Source organism: Branchiostoma lanceolatum, chromosome 1, assembly GCF_035083965.1.
Source record: "Branchiostoma lanceolatum isolate klBraLanc5 chromosome 1, klBraLanc5.hap2, whole genome shotgun sequence".
NCBI lineage: Eukaryota > Metazoa > Chordata > Leptocardii > Amphioxiformes > Branchiostomatidae > Branchiostoma > Branchiostoma lanceolatum.
Window position 1 is genome coordinate 38,711,833 of NC_089722.1, and position 21,971 is coordinate 38,733,803.

At 41.2% G+C, this 21,971-nt stretch overlaps 1 protein-coding gene and 1 long non-coding RNA gene across 2 annotated transcripts; one reads left to right on the forward strand and one right to left on the reverse strand.

The window, feature by feature from the left end:
• Nucleotides 1–11,720: 11,720 nt before the first annotated feature.
• Nucleotides 11,721–16,018, reverse strand: LOC136426179 (microfibril-associated glycoprotein 4-like). Its single transcript, XM_066415066.1, has 7 exons — nucleotides 15,991–16,018; nucleotides 14,733–14,977; nucleotides 13,970–14,225; nucleotides 13,504–13,649; nucleotides 13,075–13,171; nucleotides 12,661–12,822; nucleotides 11,721–12,276 (listed from the first exon to the last, which is right to left on the reverse strand). Exons 1-7 carry the CDS (start codon nucleotides 16,016–16,018, stop codon nucleotides 12,026–12,028), a joined length of 1,185 nt encoding a protein of 394 aa, XP_066271163.1. The 3' UTR covers nucleotides 11,721–12,025.
• A 503-nt stretch (nucleotides 16,019–16,521) lies between these two features.
• Nucleotides 16,522–20,774, forward strand: LOC136422283 (uncharacterized). Its single transcript, XR_010753592.1, has 2 exons — nucleotides 16,522–18,629; nucleotides 18,989–20,774. It is a non-coding gene; the product is annotated as an uncharacterized lncRNA (long non-coding RNA).
• Nucleotides 20,775–21,971: the final 1,197 nt, after the last annotated feature.

A 21,971-nucleotide genomic window follows, 5' to 3' on the forward strand; every position in this document is an offset into this window, starting at 1 on the left:
CCGTTTTAATTTTACGTAGAGCGTTGCCGACCACTCCATAATTTAGCGTAGAGCGTAGGGAGGCTTTTCTGAATTTAGCGTAGAGCGTAGGGAGGCTTTCTGAATTTAGCGTATTACGTAGCCGGCCCTCCGAATTTAGCGTAGAGCGTTGTCGGGACCCCCCCCCCATGCAGGCCCTCCTGTATGGCTCCCATAGTTGCTCCAAGGTGGTTTAAAATCATTGATCTGTTGGCCTCCTTGCTGGCTAACACTAAATCTCTACTAGTAAGGGTACAGGTGACACTATCATATATAAAGGACCATTAGAGAGACACATACATGCGTGCCATGTGGAAAGCAATATGTCAGACCCTACATCTGCTTGAAGATCAGCTGACACCAACCAAGCTGGTTAGAGCAAATATGGACAGGACTGTACCCAAACTACCATCTGTGTACCCAGAAGTAAGCTGGGGGTAACACATCTTTGCTCATACAGTACAAAGGAAGCAGAAATTTTGTCTCTGCATAACGATGGGCTTTCTTGACTTCTTTGTCAGACAGGAAAGCCATCTGGGAAGGTTTTGAAGGTGTTTCTCCTTTTCACTATAACCTCCTTGTGTGACCACAATATATTGTTCCTAGCTTCCCCCTTTCATAAAGTTGGTATAGTCCTGGAGGCAAATGGTTTGTCTTCTCCCCAGGGAGGCCTGCTCTCAGCTTTTACTGAAACCTGAGTGAGTCACTGAGTGTGAATCCCTGCATTTCATTCTCTGGGCTTGCTCTGGCATGGGACGAGCTATAGCAGGCTGTGAACTGTTCTTAATGATGTGCTAATTGGGAAGTCATCTCTGCAACAGTTGAAAGGAATTATTTGCCAGGAAATTATAGAAAGTTAGGTTCTATTGTAGTTGTAGTGGTACCGAAATGAAATGATGCACAGAACTTTCTTGAAAGTTGGCACTGCATAAAACTAAGTGCAGAATGGTGTAAGTTATCTGAAGTTGGCCCTTCTATGACCACGAAAGAAATGAGACTAAACATGAGGTCACCTTTTTCCCACCACGTTTACAGACAAGAAGAAAACTACTCTCTTCTTAACATCACATAACCCACACAGAACAAATGGGACCATCTGTCTTTCAATGTCTTAGAAAAGAAAGTCGAACCCAATATTAGTCAGAACTACATGTAAGTGTCAGTGTTTAAGACTAGAGTAGTCACATGTTATACTGTTCATCATTGTCTGTCTGTACTTTCCATGTTACATGTACTTGCAATTAAGCCTTTGGCCAGGAACTTTCTCTTTAGGCATCATCATAACAATATACCTATCAACCCCATCATCTAGCCCAAACTCTAGGAACTAACAAGGACGACACTCGGGCTACCCATCATCTTCCTTGCATATCATAACCAACTAGCTTGAGTGTCATTTTGTTTCAGTTCCAGGCTCTACCCTTCACCAAGCAGTCTGAGATCACTGCCATTCAAGTGTCTGGAATAAATGTATCTGAGTGTCCAGATTCTGGCCTAGCATGCTGATTGGTCCCTTCAAGGCTCCATGGGGAAGCCTTGTCCTTGTCACTCAGCTTAACGACTTTCTCCACATGGTATCTCTGTAGGGACCACATCTTATAAGGGACCACACTTCTCAGAAGTGGCCGAAAGAAATGACCAAAAACATGGAGTTAATCAAATGTCATACATAGACAATGATATAATTTTTCTTCAGATCTTTGTAAAATCGTCATGATAACACTTTCTATATACCAAAATGCAGGTAGTAGTACAGCCTTGTCGGTAAATAAGGTCTTTCTGGGATGGGGTGATCCCTGCTGAGATAGCATATGGAGCTCTGACAGAAGGGACCAATCAGCGTGCTAGAAAAGAATATGAATGAACCAGACAACTCGAAATGGGATTTCTCTCAACATCTCTCAGCCAAAATGATGATGATGATCCCTGAGAAGATTGCACAGCAACAAAATTTTGGGTTCTCAGCACTCAGATTACAGAACAAAATATTGAGGACCATGTTTAGGCCTTCAGAGCACTCAGTTTTATTCAAGCAGTTTTTTCTGCCTGTCCAATGTCCACAAATCAAGTAACTGGTGTGGCCAAAACACTAAAAATGTTAGCTTTCCCTTTTTGGACTGTGTTTGTTTTGCTCAATCAACCACGGCCCCTGGGGAGCCAGGCCTTAATGAATGTCATAGTCCTACAATCATAGGGTGGGGTAGGTAAATAGGTTCCCCTCCCTGTCAATTAAAAAGCTATTAACAAATCATCTCTGTCAAGTTTTGCTGGACACAACATACAGTAATGGCAGTATCACATGCAGTGCCGTGCACTAACATTTATGTGGCTCCAGATTTAGAACTAAAAAACTTTTAGAATGCCCGATCATTCATTTCATTATCAATGCTTACCCATACTTTATTTGAGTTTATGTTCCTGTGTTTAAAGCTTTTTTTCGCTACAGCTAACTTTAAAATAGCTATGATACATCCTTGCTGAGAAGTATATATAATATTACAATATTGCACTGCACAATCTTTTATTTCTTTTTGAAGTTAATGCATTTTTCTAGTCATCCTCTAAAACTGTAACAAACAGAGTAACAGAGCAACGTTGTATTGTAACATTACACAGTCAAGTTCATCTTAATTCAGACTAGGGATTTTAAGGCTTCACGTTCAAATTTATGCAGCCCTACCGTACTAGAAGTTTGATTACATTGTATATTATTTTAGACAACTTCAACCACCCTAACATTGCCACAGACTGACAGAAGTTACCATGACTGTATCTGTATCTGTATAGCCAGTATAACCGCCCTTCGGCGTAACACACCAGCTTCGCAGGCACGCAGCGCGGCAGCAGCTGGTTATATTACACTGAACGGCCTGTCACACCAAACTTTTGAACATCTGACTGCAATCGTTCTTTCAAGCTATGCAGTGAAGGTGTTCCTACAGCATCTGATGACAACGAGTTCCATTCTACTTTGGTTCTCAGGAAATACAAATTTTTGAACACATCAATCCTTGGTTGATAACTCTGGTACTAAAAGGCATGGCTATTTCTTGTCCTTCCACTCCTTCATGAACAGAGTGAAGGAGTGGAATGATGACAGCTAACTTCTGCCTCTTTTATCCTACCCTGGCTACTATCAAAAGCTACAACATCATGTGTGTTACTTCTGTCAACTTCTGCCATCTGCCACCATATAATGTCCACTGGCAGAAGTTAGCATGATGTCACCTAACTTCTGCCAACTTCTTCCACCTGCCAAAGATACGCCAAAAATAGTTACTCAAGCAAGTGGATAAAATTTTGAAACAGTCAGACGTTTCAGACAGCATCCACTGTCTTTCGTCAGTGTCTTTCCTCCAAATAGATATGTTAATGAGGTAAAGACAATTTCAGATTGTTCAATAGAATAGTAAGTTAAGACAAGGTTGTATGCTAATGAATCAATTAGCTCATGTTGTTTTAGGAGTTAATGTCCCTAACCAAAACTAGGTACTCATCTACACCTAAGTGAAGTGAGTGAAGTCGTGTTAAGTGCCTTTCCCAAGGACACAGCATTGGGGCATATCAGTAGTTTCGAACTCGGGACCTGTCAGTTCTGGGCGTAACACCCCACACGGTGCCTAAACTTCATTGCCAGTGGGCAGTTCATTCCATCCTGGTGTTCATTCCACTCCTTCAAGAAATGTGGAAGTCCCACAAACACTTGTAAAAGAAAATGACGAAAATAGCCCTGTAGCCTGTGATACGATTCTAAGTAATGTTCGCTGTAGTGTCCGCGCTATTTAATTAAAGACAGGTCGCTCTGTTTAAGCCCACAAAGAACTGTTTGACTTTAAAGCCATGGTTGCAAGTGAAAGGAGCTAATCAGGATTGGTTAGCTCCATTTTCCCATCAAAAGTACAAAACACAACAATAAAACCATTCTTATCAATTTTCATATCATACTAATCAATATTAAAGGAAGTTGAAACATGAACTTCAAGGTGAATATTCAAGGTGAATATAAATTTGAAGATCACATTAAAAAATCTGAAGATTGTTTGAGACAATCTGAAGGTTGTTTGAAACAATCTGAAGGTTCTTTGAAACAATCTGAAGGTTCTTTGAAACCAATCTCAAAACAATCTGAAGATTCTTTCAAACAATCTGAAGGTTATCTCAAACAATCTGAAGATTTTCCATAAAATCTGAAGATTGTCAGGAAAAATCTGAAGATTTTTCGATTTTCAACGACGCGTGACGACCCCAGCTGGGGGTCATTATGATCGATTAAGTGGCAAGGAAGTTGTTCACAAAATATCAACTCTGTAAGTATAAGCTGTCAGAGGCTACAACTTACAAGCATTAGTCCAAAGTGCAATAGAAAGTCCAAAATTAATCTGGAGGGTGTTTACAGTACTGTAAAAGTAGAGTAGAGTAGAGTAGAGTAGATCCTTTCGGAAGCAGATCAAGAATATTTTATATAATGTCCTCAGGCAGTTCTTCAATAGATTATAAGCTATGAATACCTGTTCATGATTATGTCTTCAACTTGCTAAAGGTCAACCAGGTGTATATATAAGCAATTAATTATTATTGTAGCTCAGTAGTTCTATTCTACACAAGAGCATTCAAGTTCATGGACTTGGATATTTGGGTTGCAAACACTCCAAAAGCCATGTACATGTCCATGTTATGGTGCTTCTGAGAGACAAATTGCAAGACTTCCATGGTGACTTGGTGTAGCTTGGTCCTTGGATAAATCACTTAGTTACGCCTGCCATCCTTCTGGCAAGGCTTACATGTGCATGTCTAGACCCTGTTTCTTGGAGCCTTAGTTAATGAAATCCCTATATACAGTAGAATCCGCTTATCTGCACATCCCATTTGCCAGCGTATTTGGTGCAATTATCCGGCTGGTGCAATTATGCGAAATTGCCCAGCTGGACCGGTAGTATACTATATCATACAGGAGGTGAATAGTTCATAAACCTCTGTGTGCTGTATGAACTTGTTAGTACGCATTTAGATGTTAGAAAACTTTTGTTATACAGGTACAGTGCGGTAACACCTTAGATTCCACCTCTTGTTAGGGCCACGTTAATATATTAAAACAGTAAATTTTAAATTCTCAGGAAAGACTTCTCGAGACACAGTGAGTGAAATCAGTAAGCCAGAGAGGCCCCTGTCATGTTTGGACAGATTAGACTGTGTACATCATGGTAGTGAATTACTGTACAAAAGACAATTTGACAGATGATGACGTCAGCACCGCACCGTCAAAAGCGACTGCTATGTCCGTCCACGGTTTCCGACTAGATCTGAGAACTGCGACTAGATGTACGTTAAGATGCCGGCCTTTTATTATTGCAGCAGTATGTGAATATAGCGCTGCCGCGAACCTAAAACCGACATCACCCCATGTCATCCTTAACGCGAAATAAAATCCCAGCGAACTTAAATGCATTCACAGTAATAAGACAGCTAGTGTGCAGGTAGAGACCAATCTTTGCTGAGTCTGCCAAAAGCGCAATACCACCTTTGGCAGGCGTGCGTCTCTTTATGCTGACGACACGCCCCATGACCCGCCCAGGACCTCCCATACGATCACTATTAACGTGATTGTCAATGGAGACCACCTTCTTTTGTTAGTGAAAACAATTTTAGACATATTGGTGGTATTGTGCCTCTACATAGGCACTTATCGGCTCATTTGTACCGCGTTTGCTGATTTTTAGCGCACCTTTTTAGTAACTTGTCGAGGATTTTTGAAAAAATTGGTGGTTATCCGGCGCGGTGCAGATATGCGGAGTCACTAACAATGCAGTGAATGGGAACCAGTTTGGGATTTTGGGATTCATTAGTGCATTTAAATGGAATGTGCGTTTATCCGAAGTGCAATTAAGTGGCTTCTACTGTACATGCTACCAGTGCTTTTCACAGTATCAGTTAAAAAAATTACCACTACCCTTACACGCCCACACAGAGAAGCACAGAGTCATGAACAATGAACCCTACCAAATACAGATTTACCAGCCATGTTACTGTCAAACCCAGTGGGTTTCTATGTTCTTAATATGTACAAATGTTACAATTCCCTTCAAGCCACCAGCAATATATTTTCCTTGAGTTTGAATTGAACTTATTTCCTCTCACCATATGCAGATGGATGTATATGGTTTTAGACAGTGGTTGACTGTAGGTATGTCATGAACACAGGGTTAATCTGGCGTGACGACCTCCACTACAGTGTGCTGCTGAGCTGGGAGTTAGAATATCCTGTATACCTGAAGCTAGTCTGTATAATGCAAACTCCAGCTGTCTGGGGCTGTCATGGCCCCTCCCTGCTGACCCGGTGTTGGGCGGCCTCTATAAGCATGATTCAATCAGGCTACATGTAAGCCAGCTAGAAGAAAATGGTAGTATATATGTCTTGGAAAGACAATCTTGCTTTGGCCTCCATGTCAAAGCAGCGACTCCAAAACTGCATCAATGACCAAGAAACATACTGTAACAACTGGAAACTATCGGTTAACGTCTCCAAAACAAAAGTTCTTGTTTTTTGTGCTACGAAGAAAATGTCAAAAGAGATCTTTATCTATTGTAAAGAAATAGAAGTTACGGACAGCTACACTTATCTTCGTATCACACTTACAATGTATGTCCTCTGGTAAATTTTTGAAAACCAAGGCTGTGAGGGCTACATGTATATTCAAATTAAAATCACTCTTATCATCAGAAAATATCCCAATAAAATTAGGTAAAAAATCTTTTTGACAAATTTGTTAAACCTATTCTTTTGTATGGATCCGAACTAACATGTTTTGATCATTCCTCCAAAACTGTGAAACTTATTGTATCAAAAAATATTTCTATATTTACCCCCAGATACATGTTTTCCTTTTTACTTAGAAAACTTCAATTTGATGAAAATTTACCAGCCGTAATGCGAAAGCGTACTTGTTCAGATTTAACTAATTCTTACATCATCAATTTTGACAGAAGATCAGACAAAGACATGTTTCTAAAATTAAAGTCTAAGCTCGCTCTAGAAAATGATGGCTTTTCAGTAGCTTACATACACCGTTCGTTGGATATACCTGAATTTGACATCATTGACCTACGTTTTCAAAAATTTCTTGAATCGTGTAAAATCTAAGATATCCATTTTGTTGTAGTGAATAGTTTTACTCCATATTTTATGTCTTTGTACCTGCTACAATAGTCGTGCACCTGCTACAATAGTCGTGCAATAAAGTTCTTCTGTATAGTAAAGGGGCCCTCTGTGTTGAAAATACAATTATCTTAGGCATAGTACGCATGAAAGTGGAGGCATAAGATATACTTGAGCAACTATCAGTATCAGGTGTTAGAGTTAGTGGCACATACATCTTCCAAAATGTACATGTAGCCACATCATTGGTGGTGACATTTTGTCAATGGGCCCCCATTTTCTTTGAGTTGCTATCAGGCACTTTTTAAGGTAAAGCTAGCCTGCAATCTAGTTCACTGATACTGCATAGGCTCAAGGAACTGCCTGGAAAGTGTAACTTTATCCCTGAAACAATATCTGCCTGAGTCGCAGGTTGACCTCTTTTTTGGTTACCCCTCACCAGGGAAGGGGAGAGGAGGTCAGACCTTCAGGTCACATTCATCACAGTGTGGATGTTTCACATTTAGAGAAGCTTCGCTTGTGCAGAGTTGTTACACTTTTTTATTACATCCAGTTCCAGAAAGATTTGATAATGAGTAACTGTACATTACATAGGGACTCAATGTTATGGACAGGAGAAATGGTGAGGAGGTACTCTACTCTACTCTAGAGTAGAGTAGAGTAGAGTAGAGTAGAGTAGAGTAGAGTAGAGTAGAGTAGAGTAGAGTAGAGTAGAGTAGAGTAGAGTAGGGTAGAGTAGAGTAGAGTAGAGTAGAGTAGAGTAGAGTAGAGTAGAGTAGATCAGATCCATTTGGTAAGGTAGGAAGGTCATATTCCAATTTAGGCCGCTCATCAGTTTACTGGATCGTGATCCTGCAGGCTTGTGAGGGCAGTCTAATGCTCTGTAGTTGTAGACTACTGGGTGATGTTCCATGTGTTTATCAAGTCTGTTTTTGAAAGTGTTCACTGTTGGTGCGTCTACGACTTCTCCTGGCAACCTGTTCCACCAAGTTGTCATTCTGTTTGTGAAAAAGAAAGCGCTTTTGTTCCCTTTGGAGGGCATAACCGTTAACTTTAGGTTGTGACCTCTCATTCTCTGTCCGGTGTTAAAGTGGAAAAGGTTGGTCGTATCATATAGGCCGTGGGTGTACTTGTAAGTGTTAATCAAATCCCCTCTCAGACGCCTGTAAACCAGCGTAGGAAGTTTTAAGGTTCTGAGTCTGTCCTCATAGGACATGTTCTTGAGTCCTGGTACTCTTTTCGTAGCTCTTTTCTGCACTTTTTCCAGTTCAAAAAACCAAGTTCCATTTATATGGTGACCAACAAAACTCATAAGATTTTCCCCCAATGACTGCTTTTGTCAAGTTTCCAGAAAATGACTATGAGAAAACATTCTCATGTAATCACAATTGTATAGCTGGAATTTATTGAGATAAAGATGGAAGTTGGATTCAAATTCATCAATTACCATCAGAGGTAGCAGCAGCAAATTTGAAATGTTGTTAACCTCAGAAATGCCATTTCCTGCATTTCAAGGTGCAAAGCTAAGTACATTCTTTGTCTCTGTAGTAGAGTTTTTTCGTCCACGAACTTCTTCCACATGCAAGTTGTTGTCAAAGAGAAGCCTGATGTGGACTGGTACCTGGGGTATCTGAATTTATTTAGCTCACCTCAGCTGGTGTGTTACGCCGAATGGCGGTTATACCGGCTATATAGATAATAGATACAGATTTTACGCTACTGTGTGATGTTCATAACCTACATGTAGGTGGTCAGGCAAAAACTAGGAGATTCTGATGGAGATTAGACTATTATTTCAGTTACAGAGATAATGTCTATTGTACTTTTGTCCTTTGTGTGATAGCGATAGAACCATGCTTTTCAGTTTGTGTTAAGTAAAGTGCCCCACTTCAGATACTTGAATGGTAAAGAGAAATTTATATTCCTTCGCCTTTGATAGCCCCATAGTTTAGACAATTACTAAAGAGGTCTGAGAGTCTGACCTCTCCCCTTCCCTGGTGAGGGGTAACCAACAGGTCAACCTGCAACTCAGGCAGATGTTTTTTCAGGGATAAAATTACATCTTGTGTGATCCCGTATTTGGGTCCCTGAGAAGCCAGGAAAACCGTTCAAACGCCCCTACCAATTTGTCATACATACATACATACGATATGACAGACTTGGTCAAAAACAGAAAGATTTTCCCCTGCTCAAACTTTCCGGCCTGGTGGCGCTAATTGTGTTTTCTCAGTTGGATGTGTACGGTCACAGGGATGACCTGCAGCCCTGGCATGATCCATGATTTCCCTTGTGAAAAGGTGCATTTTTCCCTGTCACTCTTGAAGTGCACCTTCTGGTGAAATGTGATGGTGAGAAAAGCACATCTTGGAGGTGGGTAGACTGCCATGGGTGGGCATGTACCAAATCATCCTCATGGTCATATATGCAGTGAACACACCCAATCCACTACATTTAATTGACATGTCAGTGTGATACATGGTTTTGTATCCTTCCTCCTCGAAATAAGTTTGTACACTCGCTTGTTTGAATCTTGTAAAGGTTCACACATGTTGCTTTGCCAACTTGCAAGAAGAATGCACATTTAGAAGAATTATGCAGTAAATGTTACAGTTATGTAACTATTTCACTATGGAAAAATTGCTTCAGTAGATAAACTCTAAACAGGTCACTAATTTGAAACAATATTAATTTTTACTACAATCTGGTACAAGCACACAGACAGTTTACATATGCCTTTGTGTGACTGAAGGCTCAGCCCAGTGGTTTAGGTTCTGGCCGTCTGAGCCTAAACTTTAGACTGGTAGTCTGGACTGTCAGCTAGCCCTAGAGGAATGATGGAAAATTGCAGGTTACACGCCAGCACTCCCTATTCCCTAGCCAACCAGGCCAGTATGGGCCTGGTAGTCTGTGTTGTTTTAGGCCCACATGGCTGTCTAGGCTAACGAGGTCAGACTCCCTGTCCTGGGATTTGAGCCCAGCAGTCGCACAATCTGGCCGTACAAGCCAGGCTGGCAGACTGGTAGTCCAAGATGTCAGCCTTACAGGCTACAAGCATTTTCAATCAATAATATCTGGAGTTGTGAACATCACTGATTATTGATTTTCACATGAATAGTGTCTAATGAGGAGACCTTTGAGTTGATACCAAACTTAAGGGTTTACAATTTACATTACATGATTTTCCAAATTACTGGTGTTTTTCCAAATTTAAAGTGACCAGTGTTAGATGTTCCAGCTGTCCTGCAAGGCTGTCCTGTGTACTCAAGTACAGCAGAAGATGGTCGAGTGGTGGGCTGGGCTGAGCCGGACAGTGCACTGTAATCTGCTCAGCGACTTCATTTCCTCCTACTGCCGTCTCATGTTGGACAATTTCGGAGAGGTTCTTGACGTTTGCAGAAGCTCCTTGTTGCAGCAATGCGAGGAGAGTGAAAACCACCAGGTTTCCCATAGTGTTACTTGTCCAAAAAATGAGTAGTGTGGGCCAAGCATAGCCTCCTTCGCAGACTTCCTAGAACGGCGGCGTATATATTTGGGGGAGGGCGGGGACGACGCGATTTCTTACACGGGCCAAGGTTTTCTAATGCCGGCAAGGGAGTTTCGCTGCCGAGGAACGACCGCCTTTCTATGTCCCTCGGCGACATAACTCCCTTGCCAGCATTACAGAACCTTGGCCCGTGTAAGAAATCGCGTCACCCCCCACCCCCAAATATGTACGCCGCCATTCTAGGAAGTCTGCGAAGGAGGCTAGGCCAAGCAAGGCATTTGATTAACACAGTGTTGACCAATGAACGGTCTCACAAGTTGCTTTCCACTACACATACTTGTATGGCGGTGTTTTACCAGGATGTTTGGAGAGCTAAATGCACTGTTGTCAAGCGCTAATGTTTTTTTTTATATCAACAAGTTACCCTTCAGATACGTGTACTACAAATCGACACAAAAAACTGTTTGTGTTTAAGTCCATGATGATTTGATAATCAGTTTTCGTCCGTTTCCAAAAAGGACGAAGTTTTCGGCCATGCAGTCAATGGTAAAAAGTAGCAAAATGAGAAAAAGCATGCTGTAAATTGCAAAAACATATTTCGGAAATCTGATACTAATGTCGTAGAATGCCAAATCCCGTAGTCAAAGTTTTGAAAGAACAAAAATAAAGAATCGCTTTTCGGTATACTCGGCATACTCTGTGTGTTAAGTTTCGTGCATCCTTCTTGACCACGTAATTTCATAATGAACGCAACTTTTTTTTTTTCATTCGCACGCTCGCATCAGATTTGGGGTTCCCAGAGGATGTCATCCGTGTAATGAAATCAACATGGCCTCACCTTAGATTGATTGTTTTGAATAATCACGTTTACATACCTTCTTGAGAATTTGATAAACACTGCGTGCTGTGACCACTATTTATACAGTTCTACACAAAAATGACGTTTGTTTTCGATACCAAATTTGTCTCTATTGAATCGATGTATATCCCAATGTGTCTCAAGTAGCAAAGCAAAGACAAACATCGTAGCTTTGAATGAAGATTTTATTCTTTTGTCATGTTGTATCTCTAAATACTTTGAAGGGACCTGCTTATGAGTTTTCATCTTGAAACTGCACATGTAAGTGACGCTCAATAATGACAATGGATGATGTTCGTCCATCGTAGCCATGTACCATTTCAACAGTACCTCTACTGATGGTGCATACACGCATAGAATATTTATCGGTTACAATAGAAATCAGTAGGTACAGTGTGAAGGTCTCTGTGATTAGATTTCGGTAAGTTTGATACGTTTATGTCAAATTGGAGGCAGGCTTGTCTTAGTTACAGTTAATTTAATTGCTAACAACCGTAAAGACAAAGTGGTTTTAGCGAGGCCTGATCTTCATCTCAGTGTGTTTGAGAGAATAGTTGTATCCTTTCCACGGGTACCAGTTGACGCCGTCTGCATGGGACTGATGGGCCCCAGCATGGTACAGGGCATTCAGGTTGGCACTATGACAGGCATTGTACCACCAGCCTCCCTTGTATCTCTGAGCACAGTTGTAAGTGACGCGACCATCATTGTCTCTATCCTTCGTTGTGAACAATGCGGAAGAATGGTGGTCCATTGCATCTCCTGAAAGGAGATGTCTTTTAGACAGATGACCATTCTTATATTCTACAACAGGCTTTATCGCCATTATATGTACAAGAACACCGTTGAACCGTCAAAACGTTTATATGTCTCCTACATTAAGATTATATGGGACAGTCATCAGACAATGACAGTTACATGTTTCAGAAAAATGATATTGTCTTTATTCAATACACCATCCTGAATAGTAAATGCTTTCTTTGCTTGAACTTAATATGCCGACGAGCGATATGGAATCATGCCACAAATGGCTAATGGGGATTTCAAGCTAAGCATTATCATCTTATGCTGACTGCTTCAACCATAGCACAGGACGATGTATTGCGCAATGCAGGTAACTATAGCTAACATTAGACAGTGATATACCTGCAGTTCCCGAATATCCCTCCACAGTCAGTTTGTACATGTGCCCTTCATCCTCCACCCTGAAGTTACTATACTTGGCGTAGGCCGAGTTTCCCTCGAAGTCCTCCAGGTCAACCCTCAGTTCGTACCCTTGTGCCGTCAGGTGGTGCACGTTGTCATTGCCTGATGAAATAATGATGAAGTGGTGTCAATAATACCGTTACTTTCTAAAACATTTGTGGAGAACGCAATTGCTGCATAGCCAATCACAACATGCACAAAATATGTTACAGTTCTTGTAGAGAGTAGAATCTCTACATTGCATACCTGTACTGTATTGAGCTGTAAGTTAGTATAAACAGACTAAGACATGTACACACACAAAGTAAATACATTTTAGCACAGCATAACACTTGATACAAAAAAGACACTCACCCATCCAGAACTCTCCCCTCAGGTCCCCGAACCCCGTCTTGTAGGCCTGCCAGTCCAGGAGAAAATCAACAGAGCCATCCTGTCGCCTCTGAAAAACCTAGAAACAGAGGATTATTGTGATATTTGCTGAATATGATTTACCAATTGGAATCATAATGTGTTTTTGTACCACAGCAGTTGGTTTCAACGTTCAAAGAATCCGGCCATCTTAGCATGGATAATGTTATCTTTATCTGACTTAGCAATGCTAGATAGAAGGTGGTCACAGGAGTTAAGAGAGTGGGCAGGTTTACTACAGACAAGAAATATGTCAAGGCTTTTACTAGCTAAGTGTTCATCTAATCAAAATGTACTAATTATGTAAGCAGTGCACGTATTGTGATGCTCGATACTCGATAAGTGTAGGTGCGTGTTGAGATTATAATTTACCGTCCATCCTCCCCCGTCAGTGTCCATGTCACAGTAGACGTGGATGGGACTGATACCTCCCCCAGCGGGATAGATCATGTAGACTCCGCTGGTGTCATGACCGCTATTGAGAAGCTCCTTGCAGGTTTGTGGACCAGTTACCTTGTCTGTGGATAGACCATTGGAAGAAATGATTATTGGTCGTTGATTAATGTCAGACATCCAGGTAACATACGCCAAATAGTAGTTACTCAAGCCGTCTGAACTGAAGGTAGGGTTTACTGTCTCTCAGCTTTAGTATACATGGAGGTACACAAGCTACTAAACCACAAGGGTGATGTGACAGTATGTAGGTACCTGCATGCTAAAAAATATCAATAACCAAAACCAAAGCCTATTTTGAAGTTTCGATACACATCGCCACAGCTGCCTCCTGACACAAGGAAATTTGTTCTGCAAAATACTCGTTAATCTGTTAATTCATTACCTTCCAGTTGCTGCAAATCTGTGGCATATTGCTGTAAGGTTGTTCCTTGCTGTTGGATGGTGGCTTCCTGTTGCTGCAGAGTGCCTTCCAGTTGCTGCAAGCTGGTGGCTTGTTGCTGATTGGTGGTCTCTAGTTGCTGCAGAGTTCCTTGCAGCTGCTGTAGAGCTGCAGCCTGAAGCTGGATGATGTTGTCCTGGTTGCTGACTGTCGCCTGCAGAGCCTCAACGGTGGCCTTCAAGTCATCTTCAACCTGCAACTGTTTGTTTCAAATGTCCTTCGTAAGCTTTGGCCTAAAATCATTTATCTAATATTAAACGTGGTCTTAGAGTACACATTTGTATACTGACTCATAAGCAGCGACTTTGTGCAACCTGTAAACGTGTTGCCCGTTGATTGTACAGCTAAATGGTAGAGTGTCTGAATCTTGTTCATGTTTGAGGTGATCAGAACTATAGACATGCAAGTGGAAAATGTGTGTGGACTCCATCTTGCATTCCTTGGAGGATACTCATTTTCTTAACCTTTAGCACACTGAAGTAGCCATTTGGCACCCCGTTCTCTGTTCATTACAGAGTTAGGCAGAAGGGAGAAGGTAATAAGCACATTACGGTTCAATTTCTTTTTGGACTTGCACACAAACACTTGTGGTAGAATTGATATGCTCGTCATCTTGTTTGGCAATGATGTGACATTGTATACAAACGCTCAAGAACCCAGTTTCCTCTGATAACGTTGAATACACTTTCTCGACGACAGTACTTACCTCAGCCAGCTCCTGTTGAGCTAGTTGCTGCACCTGTCCATCCAGGCTGTCAGTCCTATTTTTCAGCTGTACAACCTGTCCCTCCAGGCTGAGCTGCGCATTCAGGTACAGCAAGAGATGGTCCAGAGCTGGACAGGACGGTGTTGGCTGAGAGGGACAGTACACTGTACACTGTCCCTCGACTTCATTGACTGCTGTTTCATGGTGGACAATCTCAGGGAGGTTCTTGACATTTGCTGCACCTCCTTGTTACAGCAATATGAGGAGAGCGAAAAACATCAACCTTGCCATGGCGTTGCTTGTCAGAAATGGCCTGTGATTCGCGCAGAGCGTTTATTGGTCACAGTGGTTACCAAAGAACGGCCACCACGAAACTGTTTTTCAACAAACATACTTCTGGTGCGGTGGATCATAGGAATGTCTTGGCAGTAAAGTGCATAGTTGTTGAGTTCTGATTATGTTTAGCCATACCTAGTATGGCTCAACATATTGTTTTTGTTATGTTGAGCCCATAAGTATGGGCTCAACATATTGTATTTGTCTGGTTCTTCTTCTTCTTCTTCTTCTCCTCCTCCTGACAAATCTTCAAATGGCTTCTACTCCGCCATTTCTTACCCAACCGACCTGAAATTTGGCATGGAGGTAAAGATGGCGAATACCCACAGGCCCTTTTTTGATCGTTTTGAAACAGGCCTTAAAATCATTTTTATGGAGTTTTTTTGGGGCATTTTTAGGCAATTTCTATATTTTTGGCTCCTGTGCCCTGGTATTACAAGCAAATGACCTGGAATTCGGCACAAGGGTGCCTGGAACATGTCCCTACAGGACTTTAATCACATTTCTGGTGTACATCACTTCAAAATGCTTCGTATGGGGGACTTTTGGACCCATTTTCAGACCAAAAATGGGTCAAAAGTGCTGTCCCCGTTCCATGTTCTATCTAAGAATCCATGTTCTATCTAAGGTTCCGGGCGTTCCATTTGCTGCTGGCCAAAGAACATGAGTTCTTTTCTGGTTACCTGAGGTCATGTTGCAGGTAAACACGCAAGCCTTTGCAGTAAGAAGCTCTTGGCGTCTCGCAGTGTAGTAGGGGTGGCGCAGAGCCCGAAATTTGTTCTCCGGCCCCGTCAAAACCGAAAAATGCGCCAAATTCAAGGCGTACGATCTGATACATAACGGTCAAAAATCGCTTATATTTTTATACCAGTAGTTAAAGAAGGTTCTTAACTCAATATCTGTGAAAGATTTACTAAAATACCGTCAACCATAAGCGAGAAATCGCCCATCGGGTTACGCGCATTTCGCCCGCGGGAGCAGGTGCACCCGCTTCCCGGTCACGCTCTTGGGGAGGGCCGGCTTCGCGCCGATCCAAATACGGATCGTTACGTCACTCGTAAACAAGAAAACTAGTCGCCAATTTGTAGCCAGCATTACGATCTACAAAATGATGTAAGTGGTCAGCTTGTGCGACTTCCATTGGTGAAAATATTCACATTTTAATTTTTCAAATCGAAATTCCGGAGGGAGGTACCCCTTTAAAAAAATTGTAGCCATTGGTATCGTTGGAAAATTCAAGAGATTGTTGTTATTTTGGTACCAAATTCGCATATATTCGAGCCATGGTGGGCTCCGTAATCGGCTGATACTTTTAAAATTGCGAGCCAGTTTTGGGAAGGAAGCAAGATGGTGGACGGCGGCCCGGGCGCTACTGACCGCTGTAGTTCGGAGCCGATTACGTCGGCATCGGGCCAAAATACGGACACTTCTACCACCCAAGTGCCAGGTAATGTCTTTTTCCAAGTCTTTACGTAGTTTTATGTGGGTTTGGGGTTATTTTTATGTCAAATTTGGCCGCATGATTATCGGTAAACACTGTTGTTTTTGTATGCCGCATTGTAGCTCAAATGATTTGAATTTGCCGTTTTAATACGTGGATTTTCGTGCCAGTGGTTGCATGTATGATTACTATAAATCATTTTCAACGCCCTATGGATGCATTTGGTTCCTGTTTTTTTTGCTAGTGCCGTAATCTAAATTTAAAATGCAGAAAACTGTACTTGCTATCCTCACCTTCTGACGTCACTGCTAGGAGGAGGGGGGCGGCGGGGATGCCCAGCTGCCCTCTACTAGAGTCGTAGTTTCTGTTGTAATTTATTTTATGAGTAGAAGTATAAACCTCACTTAACAGAATCATGCTGGTCTGTTAAGTTTATTAATTTGTTACATTTATAATGAATGAGAGCCTTTATTATTGTATGCAATTACCAGTACTACTTAGTATATGTATGGTAGCTAATGGAGGAAATAGCGGTAAAGTACCCAAGTATCCAAGTTTCATATTTATCTCATCATAGATTGTTTGAAATGTGTGTCTGCCATGAATGTATTATATAGTTTGAATTTCAACAGACGTTTTCTCTTTTGACACAGGAATGAAGAGAGTGAAGAGGAGGAAAGTGATGAAGAACCAACAGAACTGCCAGTGAACTAGAAGACGAGACTAGATATTCTATTTGCCGTAAATAACTTTGTAGTTTTGGTACATAACGAAAGAGAACTTCAGTAACTTCTACCCTTGTAGTGATCAGCATGTGTGTCTTGGTTATCTCAGCTGGATAGAGAAACCATACAAAAAGTAGATTTAGCTTTTGTAGTTGATTCAACTGTAGAAATAGTTCCAGACCAGAGAAGCAATGGCCACCTGTTCCATGATCCAGTTGTCTGATTCCCGTAAAATTGAAATATAATACATGTACAACAGTACAATACAATAAATACATGTACTTTGCCACTCAACTGCCCTGCAACAAGAAACGAAAGTCCTGCAGTGAAAAAAGGGGAAGAAATGAAATGAAGGCTGGATATTGAATTGTCGGACCAATATTGCAGATTGTACAAAGAATGATATCAGTGTGTACAAATGTAAATATATAGCATTGGGTAATACATGTAGTTCAATATTTCTGGATCAGATTATATCTTTGAGGCTAGATTTGAAATCAGCATGTGTCTAAACCTCTGTGTACCAAGTTTTTTTCTTTTATCTTCAAGTATAAGGAAGATATGCAAGTTGCATATTTAATTAGCGGATGCACATCTTATTACCTCAGGAAATCAATTATTCATCATAATTCATAATTTCTGAAGCAGATATATAGATTTTATGGCCATATTTAGATTCAGCATGTTACAGAACCCATGTATGCCAAGTTGTTTCCTTGTATATTGTACGGTTACAGAGATATCGCAATCTTGCATATTTAAGATGTCCTGTGCCCATGTCCATTTTTTCCCACTTTTGGTGATATTTTGAGATGAGAAGTCTGAAGAAACGATGAAGGCAAAGCTACAAGATTTAAGGACTTGTTAATATCATTGTAAATAAAGAGAATGCAGCTTATTTGGTGCTTCTATTGTGAATTATTACTGAGTTATGACAGTTTTAAGATATTACATTTTAACGGTTTTTACGGATTCCGGAGAATTTGAGGACTAATTCTCAGACCTTTGAATGGCCGTAACTCGCTAACGGTATGTCCGATTTTGTTGAAACAAAAACCATTCTGTTTCTTTCACAAATACCTATCAGATGACACCAATTAAAAAGATATGAAGAGTTTGAAATTTTTGTTTTTGCACGGGTGATTCTGGAACAGTAAATTTATGCATCGGGAGGGAGATTGGCAAAGTATGATGCTCTCGTAAATGTTGCCTTCCAACATGCAGTTAATATTTCGATTTGCCCAGGAGTTATTTTGGGACAGCCCTTCTTGCATGAGGAGGAGTATGGGCGAAACATGCTGAATTTGCTCTTAAAGCAAATGACGGCCAGTCTAGTTATATTTCACTTCCCATACCTAGAGGTATGGGTAGAGTGAAATATATTGTATTTGTCTGGTTCTTCTTCTTCTTCTTCTTCTTCTTCTCCTCCTCCTGACAAATCTTCAAATGGCTTCTACTCCGCCATTTCTTACCCAACCGACCTGAAATTTGGCATGGAGGTAAAGAGGGCGAATACCCACAGGCCCTTTTTAAATCGTTTTGAAACAGGCCTTAAAATCATTTTTATGGAGGTTTTTTGGGGCATTTTTAGGCAATTTCTGTATTTTTGGTTCCTGTGCCCTGGTATTACAAGCAAATGACCTAGAATTCGGCACAAGGGTGCCTTGAACATGTCCCTACAGGACTTCAATCACATTTCGGGTGTACATCACTTCAAAATGCTTTGTTTTGGGGACTTTTGGACCCATTTTCAGACCAAAAACGGGTCAAAAGTGCTGTCCCCGTTCCATGTTCTATCTAAGAATCCATGTTCTATCTAAGGTTCCGGGGGCTCCATTTGCTGCTGGCCAAAGAACATGTGTTCTTTTCAGGTAACCTGAGGTCATGTTGCAGGTAAACACGCAAGCCTTTGCACTAAGAAGCTCTTGGTGTCTCGCAGAACTTGAATAGAGAATTTGTTTGCACGGGTGATTTTGAAACAGTCAATTTATGCATTGAGAGGGACTCCGAGGGAGATTGGCAAAGTATGATGCTCTCGCAAATGTTGCCAAATAAACATGGTTTTGGGGGCATGGTCAGATTTAATTATGGTGGCTTCAACCACTAATAAATCACGACTTGACGACGAGAAAAATGCAATCCGTCTCTGAATTGGTTGTGTCGCACTTATATACAACTTATAATCAAACCCATACCAACGATGATGATATACCACTAGGCCGAGGTAGGCCGATCTGATCGATTGCGAGCAGGTTTGCATGCAGTTTCACTTTCTGCACCAACAACCTTTGACCCAGGAAGTAATACTTCACAAGCGCCTCTCAAAGCGCGATTGTCTACACATGATGTGAATGAATATCAGCAAACTTTTGAATTGTTGAAATAATTTTACTGTAAAAAAGACAGGCATTGTTGGCTTTTTATGCGGTAGTTATCTAGCACGTTTTTAATAGGTCATTTTGCGTTGTAGGGGTTCAACACAACTTAAATTGTTAATACTTTTTGAATAGCAAGGTTAAGAATAGACTAGAAATTTCATACGCTATTTATCTCATAATTGTTTACATATGAAATTGTTTTATATAAGATAAACCAATGTCGGGTCGGCCTTTGTATGTGCCACGAAGCCCTTCCCACTCCTAATAGTAATAATGTTGGGTAACATAAATTCGCCATTTTTCCGATAATGGTTGACTAAAATCATTCCAGCAGAACAACAAACCATCCTTTTTTTCTATTATTCTGTCAGTATCATGTACTATCTTAAAGTTTGCACTAATCATATATATGGTAGATTTTGTCTCTAGTCGTGCTGACACCAGAATATTTCAACTTGAAACTACCGTCCGCCGCACGCACAATGACGGTGTTGTCGGACAGGTGTGAACATTAATTCGGGAGTGAAGATTCGTCTTGAATATCTTACCGCTAATTACATTTTATACAGCAGCTATTCGTTCCATCCGTGGCTTGAGGAGAGTGCTATGGATATAGATGTGTCTAAGTAAAAAAAAATACACGAAAAAACGGCCGTACCGCACGCATCAGGCCTACGGGAACAACCCGTGTGTTGAGTCGGTAGAACGTCAAAGTCGACATCCACCGTCATGGCAACGAGTACATTATTCATGGCAAGTTAGCCGGATGCCGTAGCATTGATAATACTACTATGTCCATGTATTCCTTGTTGTGTTAGAAGCAAACTTTGAGGAAAATATCGTCCTCAGTCCACAATCACACGCAACATTTAGACAAAAAAGTGTTCCTCACAAACCTTTGTCGTCTGCTTGACAACAGGATTCTGGGTAATGATATGGCGGCGGGAAAATACACGTGCCGTAGGTTGTAGCAACAAAGAGGGGTTTTGATGATTGATCACACTTAGAGTCCAATTGCAGGTCAGCAATTTTAAGAAAATAAGTTGTCTTGTAAATGATTGTGTTTAGCAGGAAGCGGATGTGACATTTGTCTTATAAACCAGCCGACAACGATGCAGTGTGATTCTCCCACGATGCCCTCAGACTGTTCCAATAAGGGACGGAGAGTTTTTGTCCTCGTCGCCTTCTAATGCATGGTTATCGAAGCTTTTCAGCCAGTGTTCTGAATACGTTAGTCTGTCAAGTTTGCATTTCTAGCGGTATTACTGATGTTGCATCTAGCACATATCCCTAAATACCCCGTTTTCGAAAAATCGTGAATTTAAGTACCCCGCGAATTTATGTTACCCAACGTTATAGTTTTGTATATTTGCATAGTGCATGTTTGCGCATTTTTCCAGGGTGATGTATAGTATTGTACTTTTATATATAGTGTATAGCAGTGTTCTCGCCAGCCTGAAATTTTTACCCGTCATTTCAATTTCCCTGTCGGGAAGAACATATCGAGCGCCGAAGGCGCGAGGCGTCGCGCCGGAGGCGTGACCATCCTAGGGGGGTCCGGGGGTATTCTCCCCCGGAAAATTTTGGAATCTAGACCCTCTGAAACGCTATTTCCTGCATTTTGAGGGGCAAATTTCTTGGTAGAATAAGCTCAGTTTAATGACATCTCTTAAAGACTTTCGGTGAAAAATTACACAAGGGTTTCAGGCTTAATTTTGGGGGGAGGCGTGCCGTCGATCATCGCGGTAAGATCGAATGTTCACACACAAGCTACATTTCTATGTTGTATACAATCGGCAAAGAAAAGAAAATCAAGCGCAACAAAACTTTATTACGTATCTACGTCCTACAAAAAATACACACAGAATAAGTCGGCAAAATTAAAATTTTTCAACACTTGTCCCGTATGCTCCCTGTATTTATTGAACATAATGAGACATTTGACACCCTACTTTGAGAAAGAACGCCATAAAGACGTCCATTTTTTTCTCCCATGTTTTCCACGGTTAATTTCTCCGGTAACTGCACTGAATGTCTTCAAAAGTTGTCGATTCAAGCCTTCAAACAGCCGCTTCGTCGTGGGATCCTTGCGATCCCCGCCATTCCTCTAACATCTCGCAAATTCACGCTTAGCTGAAATCACGCGAGTAGCGAGACTCGCATGTCATTGGTCGGTATTTCCTGACGCGACGGAGACGACGCACTGTGATTGGTGGAATAGAATATCTGACGCCTGTTTACCATTTCTTAAGGGAAGAAAGCGCATTCAACTCAGCCGCCGCGGCTTGAAACTTTAATAATGTTTTACAGATTACAGAAAGCCTGATAGCTATAGGAATATTTCTGAATTTTTAGGCTT

Excerpts from the sequence above, each read along its gene's own strand:
- LOC136426179 (XM_066415066.1), bottom strand. The coding sequence starts at position 16,018 with ATGGGCGATTTCTCGCTTATGGTTGACG. Across the intron at positions 14,978-15,990 it reads TTTCTCGCTTATGGTTGACG|GAGGTGCAGCAAATGTCAAG; the intron begins GTATTTTAGTAA and ends TGCTGTAACAAG. Across the intron at positions 12,277-12,660 it reads GGGATATTCGGGAACTGCAG|GAGATGCAATGGACCACCAT; the intron begins GTATATCACTGT and ends ATCTCCTTTCAG.